The sequence below is a fragment of the Sinohyriopsis cumingii genome, chromosome 2 (assembly GCF_028554795.1).
Source record: "Sinohyriopsis cumingii isolate HCF-2022 chromosome 2, ASM2855479v2, whole genome shotgun sequence".
NCBI classification, from domain to species: Eukaryota; Metazoa; Mollusca; class Bivalvia; order Unionida; family Unionidae; genus Sinohyriopsis; species Sinohyriopsis cumingii.
In genome coordinates this window covers 32,770,429-32,783,806 of record NC_142962.1, presented here as the reverse complement: position 1 = coordinate 32,783,806, position 13,378 = coordinate 32,770,429, and the positions used below count along the sequence as shown (strand labels likewise).

General features: G+C 37.1%; 1 protein-coding gene across 2 annotated transcripts in view; it reads left to right on the top strand.

Moving 5' to 3' along the window:
- LOC149804584 (uncharacterized) overlaps positions 1 to 13,378 on the top strand; it is a 68,701-nt gene that overhangs the window by 8,650 nt on the left and 46,673 nt on the right. For both annotated transcript variants that reach the window (XM_089941901.1, XM_089941909.1), the window contains exons 2-3: positions 3,519 to 3,807; positions 6,313 to 11,837. In XM_089941901.1, the coding sequence (XP_089798027.1) occupies positions 3,578 to 3,807; positions 6,313 to 11,837 (5,755 nt within the window). In that variant the 5' untranslated portion in view covers positions 3,519 to 3,577. The remainder of the gene's footprint in view (positions 1 to 3,518; positions 3,808 to 6,312; positions 11,838 to 13,378) is intronic.

Here is a 13,378-nt window from a genome sequence, read left to right as displayed (position 1 = left end):
CTGTAGGAATGGAGTTCTCAAGTTTACCCATCGGACCATCGACACCCAATTGAGGCACCATCTGCGGAATTGGGAGCAGCCTTACTTGGATCATGGCGGGTATACATCGAAACATCCACCCGCTTGAGATTCTAGTCTGTACAATGCTAGTACGGAAGTCTTGGGAGACCACCTAATACCATCCTTTTGGGACTCAATCAGTGAATGGTCACCCCAGGAATGACATCTTTGTATGGAGAGGACAGCCATTGTGAAAGTCCTTTACCCATGGCAGGAATATTTGCTTAGCAAGGGAGTTTCATTCTGTCTGACATCTCTACAGTGGTGACTATCTCAAATGACAAGGAGGAACAGAATCCTACAGTGGTGATTAATCTCCAACAACAAGGAAGACTCCAGACCCCAGACCTTTGTGTCATGGTGTGGGACTTTTTGAAGTGGTGTTGTCATCAACAAAGCCACATACATGTTCACCATATCTCGGGATGCCTCAGATAATGGCCTAGTCTCACTCAGATCTGTACCCAATGGGATTGACCATTGTTGGGCCTGTTTGCAACAAGGTGGAATGCCAAACTCCCATCCTTTGTCTCTCCAGTACAGGACTTAACAGCTTGGGCAGTCAAGACTCTTTTGTTGGATTGGACCAACTTGAATGCATGCATCTACCCTCAAACACCTCTGATTCCAAAAGTGACACAGAAAGCTGGATAATCAGCCTATCTCTTCTTCCTCATTGCTCCACTCCAATGGGAGGAGTTGTGGATCAACAACCTCATCAATCTTGCATTGGAAACACTGTGGAAAATTAGGGTTTTCTTTTGTCTACTCAAACAACCACAAGTTGTTTCATCCTTGTCCAGAGCTCCCGAACCTGCATGTCTGGATCATCTCAAACAGGCCCTCAAACTTAAACAGTTTTCACAACCAGTCATGAAGAGAATTGCTCAGGCACGATGGCCCTCCATTCTGAAAGCAGATGAAGTCAAATGGCAGTTTTCACCCAGTGGTGCGCAAATGAACATATCTTGCCTCTCCAGGCATTGATACAGCAGATAACTAATTTCCCCCTCTGGCTCATCAAAGAGATCAAGTTAGCACTGAGTACAATCAAAGGTTAATGCTCTATGATTACTGACACTTTTGTCATTGTGGGAGAGAGTATATCGGACATACCCAGGACTCTAACGACCTTCTTGCCAACTTTGTGTATACATTGCCAAAAACGTTAACCCTTAGCCCAAAACAGAACCTGTCTTGTGTATTAACCTGGCTGGATAAGACACCTTTTGAACCGATTTTGAGGGCATCTTTGGTGCTCCTTTTCCTACAAGATCTGCTTCCTCATGGTGTTAGAGACTGCAGGCAGAATTCACAAAATACTTGCCCTATCAGCAAACCCAAATTACATCCAAGTTTGAACAAGATGGGTCAGTCATATTCATGACGGCATCCTCTTTCATCACAGAGAACCATCCCTTTCATGGGTAACTAAACTTTTGTCATGAACCCTCTGTCTTCTCTGGACACATCAACTAAAGGCCACCTTCAAGACCCAGTCTGGCAGATCCTGGAGTAAGTGAATTATTCGCTCAGCATGTAGTTGAATAACCCTCGCTCAATGAACTTATTATGCACTTTGGTTCATGGGGTTCACAGAACTGTTCACTAACCAACATCATTTACGCTGTGGGATGGAGATCAGAGTCCACATCCTCAAGCTGTTATCTCAAAACTCTGTATCCCAGAGGGCCCAATTCGATCTGGAAGGACTGATATCAACAGCTCAAGAGGTCACCCTTCCAAATCGATCGACAGCTTCTTAAGACGTGGATTCATGACTTCCGCTGGATTTGTGAGGGGAAATTTATCCCTTTTGAAGCCATGCTCTGATAGATGAAGTCCCCTCCAATCGGGTTACCTCAGATACCTTAGGGGACTGGAGATGGTATCTCCAGGGTAAGGGGATGTACCTCCTTCCGCCTCTAACCTATTCTCCTCAGGTATTATCATTAGGTAATGTATTTGAAGAAGAAACCAACTTTTCATAGTAAATTATGCTTTGAAAATACTTACCCAATCATACAAATACACCTTTCTGGCCTCTCCACAGTTACATCCATAGAGAATGTGCATTCCACTCCAGTAGTAACTGATAGGTTCTTAGGCTTTGCCACCAAGTCTTATATGTAAGGGGAGATTTTAGCTCCCTTTAGCTAAAACTAGTATCTGGGAGGGCTGGATTTGCAAGGTAGAGTAGTTCTTCTAAGGTATTATGATTGGGTAAGTATTCTCGAAGAAACATATTTTACTAGGAAAAATTGATATCCTAATAAAGTTTATATATATATATATATATATATATATATATATATATATATATATATATATATATATATATATATAGGCACACACATGCACACACACAATGGGAATGAAAAGATGTATTCAGATATGCAGCTCAGCAGCTCATATTTCACTCAAAATCCTGGTGGCGAAAGTCGTATAATTGGATTCTATCGAGATTCCCATACTGTCACTGCTTACACCCTTGCTGGACATGAAATGTGCAAATGATATACACTGCCATCTGTTTATTTAACCCATACATACATACATACATACATACCATACATACATACATACATACATACATACATACATACATACATACATACGGTAGCCTCTTGATTAGCTGAAGTCTGGGGGACTAGAAGATAACTTTGAATAATACTGGACTGGGGTTTGAATAACCAAAGGTCATGAAGGTGTAAGTGTACAGCATGACTTCTCATGCTTTAAGGTGCATTTCAACAGAAATTAAACAAAAGACAGTTTTAGTTATTCTTAAATTCTGCTTTCTTACTATGTATTTAGGAAGCCATTTCATTGGCACCGCATAAAGCTAAGACAGAAACAGTAGTGAAAATTATTGTTTGTCATTATAATAATCTGTCTGGCATACAACAAAGACAAAATTATCATTGTCATCATAATAATTTGTTTGGCATACAACAAAGACAAAATTATCATTTCATTATGCAGTATTGAACAAATTTTAGATCTCTTGAATCAGTGAACAAATTGATAAGTTAATTTGTTTTTCATGTGGTATTCAGTCTTCAGCTGTTTAGCTAATTTTGAAACAACTAGCTTAAGGAAGTTTGTATACATGCACGCACACATGCACGAATGTACACATGCACACACACACACACACACTATATTAAAAGACATGCAGCTGACATTGATTTTACCCATTGGGACATCATACTGGAAGCTAAGATGTGCATAAATTGGAGGGATGGGAATATGTACTTCACAAACACAGAATTGTAATATTTTTTTAGATGAAATAGAATTTTTCAGCAATATTTAGTAGGATCCTTATTTCATCATTTTCCACTAAAAAGAGTACTCTTGTCACCAGAAAGATTGCAATTTTAAGACATGAATGATTCCTTTCTTAATGATGAACCCCTGTAGAAAAATCCAGTATATTTCCGGTCTTTTTTCAGTAAACCAGCAATGTGGCTTAATGAGATTTTCTGTTAAATGGGCATGAAAAGTACCAGTGATGAGCTGTAAAGGTGTGATACGCCAACTTGACACACATGTGCGTGCACAGCTTCGATCTGGGGTAGCCATTACAAGTCCAGCACAATGTGTGGAGGAACTTCTGCTGAATTCCTTGGATGCTGGTGCCACCTGTGTAGCTGTCCGTTTGGACTTCTCTTGCTTTAAGGTGCAAGTTGTGGATAATGGAAAGGGAATATCCATTGAGGATCTGGAGGTGTTGGGAGAGAGGTATTTATCAGAGTTTTCATAAGTCATGCAGCCACTGTGTAAAACCTATTTATGAGAGTTTTCACAACAAATGCAGCCAGTGTGTAAAACCTGTTAATCTGAGTTTTCATATGTCATGCAGCCACTGTGTAAAACCTATTAATCTGAGTTTTCATAAGTCGTACAGCCACTGTGTAAAACCTTTATATAATGTTCTCTAAAAAGATAAATGATGGAGGAGTTGAAACTTTTCTCTGGTTATTGAAGGATTCACTAGAAAGCTGGAACCTATAGTATTGCAAATTAAATCCTAAATAATCCTAGAATTACAGACTCAAGTCTTAATAATTAAAGTTCTGAATAAACTTTAGTGGAAATCCAAATTAAATTCAATGCTGTAGTGGCCTGTATAGTGGTGTTGTGTCAACTTTTGTTGAATTACAGTAATATAATTCCAGGTTTCAATTCACTATAAATCCCAGCGAATGTCACTGTCCAAGAATATTGGTTTTTTTTATGAGTATTTATTCCAGAAAAGAATAACATGAAATAATTAATTTGACAAAATAAATTCCAATCCAAATGAATAACTGGACACAACATAATACAATTGATTCTGCCAAGATCTTAAAGCATGAATAACAGATTTTCAGAAAAATATCAGTTATGTGACAAACTAAGACGCAAAATAAAACTCCGGCTGAGAATCAAAAGTTCATGGTTCTAGAGGGATTAGAAAGTTTGTTACCATCAAGTGCATGGTGGAAATCATGTAGTCCAAGTATAACTATAAAGAAATACAATTTCCCTGACCCAGCTTAAAACAATGATCTTCACTCAGAGTGAAAAAAAGATGTTGTTTACAAAATTGTCACTGGTTTTTGGACAAGGTTAGCAACTAGATACAATGTTGGTTACACACAACATATAATGAAATAAACAGCAAGAACAAAAAAACAAACAATGCAAATTAAATATACATAGCATCACAAAATGTTAAACAGAATTTGAAAAATTTTGAAAAAGGATTCTTTGTGACCACCCCCCGCCCCAAAAAAAACCATGACTGTATAAATTGGATTGATTTCTCCCTGTTTTTGGAAACAAACAAACCAGCCAGCATTAATGTCTTGTGCAAGAAAGTGGTATGCAGCTTATGTTTCCTGAAAGTATATAGACTAAATAGCAGATTAGTTAAACATGTTCCAGCTGAAAAGATAGGTTGTTAACTGAAAGTAGCTTTTGGTATCTGTTTGCTTTTTTAATGAGTCATTGCTCTAGTTTCATATATCCATTGACATAGTAATTCCTTTTGTGATCACATCATGTAATAGTTTCATTCTTATAATTCAAATTCAAAAGGGCTGCCTCTATAGCACAATTGATTTTTTTTTGGTCACAGAAATGGCTGTATATGCTGGGATTTGCTTTTCGAGTTGCTAAGTTGCCAGTAATATAATATAATTATCCTGTACAAGATGAGTTACATTGTTATTTACCCATTTAAGATGCATATATGTCTTAAAACAGACATTTTCAAAAATGATATGAAATGTGTTTATGAAGAAATAAGGCAGTGATGTCAAATATCTAGCTGGGCTTAAAGGTTTAAAGAGCATAAATTGTTGCCTAATATGCATGCAAGCATATAAGCACTATTGGTGTTTGCAAAAAATTATTTGATTCAGCACCAGTAGGTGATTAACACCTTCTTGGGTAAACCCAAACTGCAGTAAGCAAATGGCCAGTGTGTTCTGCATATGCACACATGAAACAGTAATTCATTATTACATCTATAGGTTACTTTGTTGTTTCAAACAATCAGGTTTATTTTCTAATATGAATGTTATGTACAGTTACATAAAAAAGCAGAAATACCTTGAAAAATGTATATACTCTGCAACTTGATGGAAAAATACCATATGTCACTCATTCTTTTGGAATATACCCTGTGATGCAGCCAATGGGTCAAGAAGTTTGATATAGAAAGGTTTTCTCACAACTTCAACAATTTTTATTTATTTTATACCAGATTTGGAATATAACATAACATGCTTCCCTTTCTTCCTGTAACAATGTTGCCCATAGGGCCTTGGGGCTATACCCTTTAATACTTTGACAGGGAATGTCAGGTGATTTTTAAAACAGTTCTTGTCCTTATTATGTCTCAAACCCATGAAATTATAATTGTAGTATAGTCAGTAGGTATTGCCCATTCATAAATATGCATATGTGGTGTCCAACTGATCCTCAAGCAATGATGAGGTCATTTTAAATTCTTGTTTTTTAAATTTTTTAATTTTTTTATGGCTGTAGGTTCTAAACCATGGGAATGGTAGCTATTGTATAGTAAGTGTACAATCAGGAAGCTCTGCCCTTTAACATGCATACACCTTATCCTTCTTCTGTCCATTAGGGAAGGTCAAGGTCTTTTAAAAATGGAAACATGCCTACAGGTGAGAAAGATAGTTCCTTCAAATTTCTTGTATCTTAAAAACTTGCTGACTACTTTTGTTATTTTTGCAGATACTTTACCAGTAAGTGCCACACAGTGGAAGATTTGGACAGCCTTCATTATTTTGGATACAGAGGTGAGGCAATAGCTAGTATCAGAGAGACCTGCAAAGTCCTTGAAATTGTGAGTCGTACCAAGAACTCCAGCAAAACTTACTGCAAGATCTTCCATCATAGTAAACCCAAACCAGTTGCAGAGTCCAGCATTCCCAGACCAAGTGTGGGCACGACCATCACTGCCCATTACTTGTTTTATAACTTGCCAGTTCGCCAGAAGGCTTTAAAGGAGACATTAGAGATTGAGGTGATCAAACAGCGAGTAGAAGGCATTGCATTGATGAAACCTGGTGTTTCCATCAGCATGAGGAATGATGAAACAGGTCAAGTATTACTACAGACACAGAAATGTCAGAGTGTGCTCATGACATTTACACATTTATTTGGGACTGAAAAGTCAAGGTCATTGGTTGAGGTCACAGGGTCAAAGGATCAATTCAGTATCTCAGGATATATTGGAAAAGAGAGTCACACCAAAAAGAATATTCAGTTCGTATATGTTAATGGTAGGCTGGTGCTGAAGACAAAACTTCATAAATTGTTTTCTGAAACATTGGCAAAGTCCATTATAATGAAGAAAAAGTCAAATGTTAATAACAGCCCAGCAGGGGCCCAGAGCAGCCCAACAAAACATGGACAGAGATATCCTATGTTCATTCTTAATGTGAAATGTCCCCTATCAGAGTATGACATAACATTTGAACCTGCAAAGACTTTGATTGAATTCAAGAATTGGGAAGTTCTATTGACACTTGTTTCTGGAACAATAGACAACTTTTTGAGGAAAGAAAATCTTTTTATAGGCTTAAAAGGAGTACTGCTTGATGAGCATGGTGATGGCATACAGGTCATTGAGGGCATTGAAGATAATGAAGCAGATATCCAAGATGTCGCTGCAGATAATTCCATCGTCACTGAGGTGCTCTCTGACTCCATTTATGGAAGTATTTCCGAAGCAAATGATAATTCTGACAGTAAAACCAATATTGATGAGAAGCACGTGGAGAAAATGCACACAGTCTCTTCAGAGAGTGGAAATGATAGAATTGTGGATACAAATGCAAGCGAAGTTGAGGAAAGATCAAGTATTAGAAATACATATGAAGAAAATATAGATGCCATGAAAGAAGCTCATGGTGCAGATATGAATCAACAGAGACCTGAAGCAGAAACAGATTATCAGAAAAATATTTCGTCCTTTGACACAAAACATAGTCTTTTTTCTAGGACAGTGAAAAGATTAAATAATAAGCAATCCAGTTATGAATCAGAAAAGCAAGTTACTGCAGGTTTACCTAGCAGTGAGGGAAGTGATGAAAATGAAAATGTTGAGAAAGACAGGAAGAACAGAATTGTTGAATCTTCTCAAGACATTCTTTTCCATGGATGTCAGGACCTAATTGAAGATATTGATACTGCTGAAAGTAGTGGTAGAGAATTGCCAAAAGCCATTGCAACTAGTGCAGATTTGCCAGATAAAATGACTTTTGAATATGCACCAGACACTTCTTTAGATACCCCAAAAGCTGATGGTGATAATCACCTACACAAGGCGGATACCTCCACCATGTTAAACATTGGACCCAAAGAACAAGGGAATTTGGATATCAGGAGGCATAAGAATGGAACTATACCAAAGAAACATACAAGAGAAGAAGAGACAGGTTCCATTAAAAAACGGGGAAAATCCTTATTTACATCAAAAATGAGAACAAAATTAAAGTCGGAGCAGATTGAAAGAGAGTCTGATCCACAGAAGAGAAGAAAATCTGCTTACAGGAGAGGACTTGCACAATTCCGTAGACACCCCAAAAGCATTAGGAACCATACAAAACAAAGACCTTCTGTAGGTGAAAGCTTTAATACAAGTCATCCAGAACAAGTGTTTAGGAATAAATCACAGTTGAAAGAAAAATATATGTCTAATTCAGAAGAGATGGAATCAAGATTGTCACTATTTCGCAAGCCTCAAGGAGTGATTGGTAGTCAGAAGAGAGACAAAAAAAAGAATAATAATGATGAGCATTTACCTGACAGAGACCATTCATTCACAAATCATTTGTCATTTACATCTCATAAAAATCAGTCAGATTTACAAAAGAAGCACGAAACAGATCCGAAGATAATAGATTCATTGACAAGTGCTGAAGAGTCACCTATTGTTTCAGGGTTAGAATTATACAGAAAATCAATCCAAACACAGAATGTTCCTGTCAGGAAACGATCGTCCAGTCTCTTGCAGGTTCTTGCGGATCAAACTCAGAGCTCAAAGAAAGTACAAAAACTAACAAAAGAAGATACATCTTCACTTACATCTACATCAAGGACGGAAGATAAAGAGAAAAATGTAAACAAAAAAATGTCCATAGAAAAAATGCAATGTTATAATATTGCAGTTACTGAGTCATCAAAAATTACTGCAATAGATAATGGTAGCCATAGTTTTGGAGATAGTGTCTGTGAAGGAGAACTTGCTCCCAATCATAATACTCTGACATATCCTATTGATCATAATGATGTCTGTGATATAATGACAACTAGGCAGCACCAGCAAGAAAACATGGCCCCCCATTTGAGAGTGCATACTAAAGAAAGTCATAAGACCCCAGGGGAGCCATCCTCAGAATTACCTTCCACTTCATGTAAACTTGGCAAACTTATGAGACATAGACAGTGCTTAAAAGGTGAAGAATTAAATTCAGAGGGCTGTGCTATAGTTGCTATGGTAACTAAGAGTGAGAAGCACTTAAAACCACCTCCTTATGCTTGTGACAATGCTCAAACTAAGCCGTCTATCACAGATTCAGTCAACATGTCAGATCATGAAATCTTAGATGTTTCAGAAAGTCAGCCCAGTTGTGTCTGTGGAGATGAAGAATATGTCCTTGGTAAATATAGAGAAAATATGACTCAGCTGCTTCATAGATTGGATCCAGTTTATAATTTCTTGCATCACAGAAAACCAGGGAATCTTAGAGATCACAGTCAAAGAAGTAAGGAAGTAGATGAAAAAGGTGATTGTTGTGGAACAAGTACCTATGATCAATCAGTTCCATTTTCAGTAGACACACAATGCTACAAGACAGATAGGAGTGATAGTGAGATTTTGCCCTTTGTTCTTTATCCAACTCCTGACATTGTTTGTAGTGATATCCATGTGATATCAGATTTATCATCGCACAATGATGAAAATGTAATGGATGCTTGTAAAAGACCAGATTTGTTAGACTATGAGAAAACTCCATGTAGAAGAAAGACTCATTTAACACAGTGGTCCTCATCAACCAATACAGATGTTAGCACAGATCATATAAGATCGTCTATCCCATCTCCTAACAAAGTCAGCACAGATGCTAGCAAGAGACTGTATTTATCATCTTCAGAAATTGAGATTTCAAGCACAGAGGCTCATATGGAATCTTTTCTATCATCTTTAAATACAGAGACAGCTAGCACAGATATACCTAAGAGACCATACAGTTTTGCCGAAAACACCAATATTGTTAACAAATACGCTCATATCAAATCATGTTGTTCCTCATTCAGTGCTGCAGACAGTGACCTGTTACATTCAGATGTACCTCTGAGATTGCCTACCTCATCTTCAAACACAGAGACTTTAAGTACATGTTCTCCAATGAGAATAGACCCTTCCTCAACATCTTTGACACTTTTTTCCTCACCTTCAAACATTGAGACATATGGCACACGTATTTCTCTTAAATCAGACCACTTATATACAAGAAATGATTTTATCTTGAATAGGAATCGATTTACATTGGTGAGTAATAGAAATTTTGACAATGCCAGTAGTGCCCCAGATTTCGAGTCCAAAGGACCTTGTTCTGATAAGGTTGATAACACGACCAAATGTCAGGTCAAAATAACCATGGAGTCATCAGGTTCAGAAAATATTGATAGCCATGCATCAGCATATTATCCATTAGTTACAGGCAGTGAATCCTCATCAGCAACTACCCAAAATGTTGTTTCTTCAGTCCATAAAGTGGCAGACAGTAACGATTCTGTCAGTTTCAAGTCAAATGAATGCTCAAAAGTGACTTGCCACACCTGTCCATCTTTAGCTGATAAAGGAGTCGGCAGAGAATGTAATATTTTATGCTCAAGATCTAACAAGAAAGAGGATTTTCCAAAACAGATATGTTCGGAGTCCTTAGTTTCATGGCATTATACAGCAGATTGTTCAAATGATGGTACCTTTGCTCACGGTGAAGCAGACTATCTAGCAAATGTGATATCCCATGATTCATCATTATCAGTGCATTTAGGAGAAAATTTCCCAGAAACTGAAAAATACATTCCAGGTTCTGAAGGTTTCAAAATTCACTCAAGTCCATGTTGTGATACTTTAGAAAAAACATTGGAGCAGATGCCAAATATTTCTCCATCACATGGTTTCAGGCCAATACTGGATCACAGTTTCCAAAACTGTAAAGAAAATAGAAGTCCAGGCATTGAGTCTCAAGGTTTTTCACCCACAATATCAGTGTCTACCCATAATTCAGACTCAGAGACAGGGTCATTGGGTTTCTCTCCTAATATTAGAGACTGTTTGATTGAAGCAGCTGAGAATGAAATTTACCAGGTTACAAGTAAATCAAAGACACTTGCTTTACTTGACAGTTCATCACCAAGTAGTAAGGTTCGTAATTTGGAAATTAGAAGGGAATTGATTGAAGCAGATGGAAAATTGGTTAAAGCAGATGAGATTGAAATTGCAAGTGCACTCACTGTACTTAATCAGCATTCCTCATCCACTGATGAAATTGACAATTCAGACTCCTTACAGTTGAAACTGGAGACATCAGATGTAAAACAAAATGTTGGAACTAAGGCAGAAGAAACAGCCAGCATTGAAACCATGACAGCTTTGGACTTATCCCAAATAATGAAAAGTAATGATGTCAAAGCCAATACATTTCAAAAGGAACAAGGAGATGCTGTGACATTGGAAGGCATATTTTTTTCAGATCAGAGTGAAAATTATATTAAAAACAATAAATATATAACTAAGAAATCATCAGAGTCAATGCCTGAGTCAGTAATTGACAGCTCAGATGTTCTGACTTGCATTGAAAAAAATATATCTCAGTCACCACATTTCTCGACATGGAATGCAAGTTTTGAGGACAAAATTATCCACTCAGAGCCAACCATACAAAGTTCTTGCAAGATAAATGATACAAATGACATTAATATATGGAAAATGGACTGCACTAATGTGGATGACTTTGAGGAAAAACATGACAAATTTACTGAATGGACTGATGAAGAGACGTACACGAACACTGATAAAAATCCTGCAACTAAATCAAATTCAAGTTCAAGAAGAACAGATGATTGCTCTGTAATATATCAGAATGCTTATATCACTCATGAAGGAAATGAAAATATGGATAAGGATAATGACGAAACTGATGAGGAAAACACATGGATTGAAGTTATGGATCCTCAAACAGGTACTTCTTTGTTTCCTGCCTCTTGATTTAAGACAAATGTATTGTTATAGTCAACAAACATGTATGAAAACTACATTGGGACTTTGCATCAGATTAGTTTGGTATTACATTTGTCAGTCTAGTGATATCTTGCTTTTTATCTGTTGGTAACCTTGTTTCTTTTATTTTCTTCTCTGGCTGTTATAAGAACACTTTTATTAGCTTCTCTTCTTACCATAATGCATTTACAGGCTTATAGTATTGGTCACATGTAGTGGGTCATGTTTCATTTTCATTGTACCTCAGGCTCACACATTTGGGGCTGAGCAAATTCTGTAGTCTGATTATTTGGATAGGTGAAATTTTGGATCAGGTTCATGATATTTTCTTAGCTGCATATCTAGGATAAGTCATTGTCTTGGTACAAATTGAAAAGTCAGACAACTGCAGATTTTTGACTGATTCACAGCTAGAATGTAAATAATCTCAGATAAGGGCCTTGGTGGCTGAGAGGTTGCTTGCCTTACAGATCACTGACATCTCACCGCTGTGCCCCTTGGTTTGAGTCACAGCTCAACCAGTGTGGGTATGTGTGAAAGCTTCCCAGTAGCTTCCTTTGTGCAGGTGGTTCTTCCAATTTCATCTTCCAGCAAATATACTGGTTGCCATTTATAGCGTATTGTGTGCTGAAAAATGGCATTAAACCTGACAAAAGCATATGAAATCTCTCAGTTAAGTTACCGGTAGTTGCTTTCTTGACAACTAAAGTACATCAGTAAAATTGTAATTAGTTTTAATAGAAGTTGTCAGCAGGTCTATCGGCTACCATCAGGATGGAATGGAAAACCTGTCAACATATAGCTATAGTGTCATACACACACTGCAGTCGCTGTTGTGTATCTCTTACTTGATCGTAATGGTAAAAAATGCCATTTGGCTCAGCAGAGGCACGGGCTTTGCAATTAATGGTTTCATACCCTTTACGTGTAAAAGTACTTATTAATTCTGACAAGCAGGTGTGTTCATAATAATTTACTTGATAAGCTGTAAAGTCTGAAGAAGAAACCAAATGTGCCAATTAAGCATACCTATGTTGATTGTGCTGAAATTAACCAGTCATTACAAGAAGTATCATCTTCAAAAACGTTGTTAAGAAAATTATTAATTTTTTGGTCATGGATCAGCATTCTTTGTACAGGTTTTCTTCCTGTAAATAAAAAATACAATATCCCTCTAATGAGTTGTGTGTATTCAGTTCACATATTGCTACAAAAAAGATTAGGTTTATACCATACTATATGATTACTCTTTTGTATGATATTAAAAATTACTGATCTTGAACTGTTTATATCTTAAAAAAATAATTATTTAGATATTATTAAAAGATGCAGAAAATGGGGATGGAATATTTCTGTAAATTAGCATGTCATATTTTATGGTAGGCCATGATTACTGGGTCAGAGTGTTGGAAGACCACTGCTAACATAGAATGCAAGCTCAAAGTCTTCCAGACCAAGTGCCTGCAACAGATCATGAGGATCTTCTGGCCAAACATGATCTTG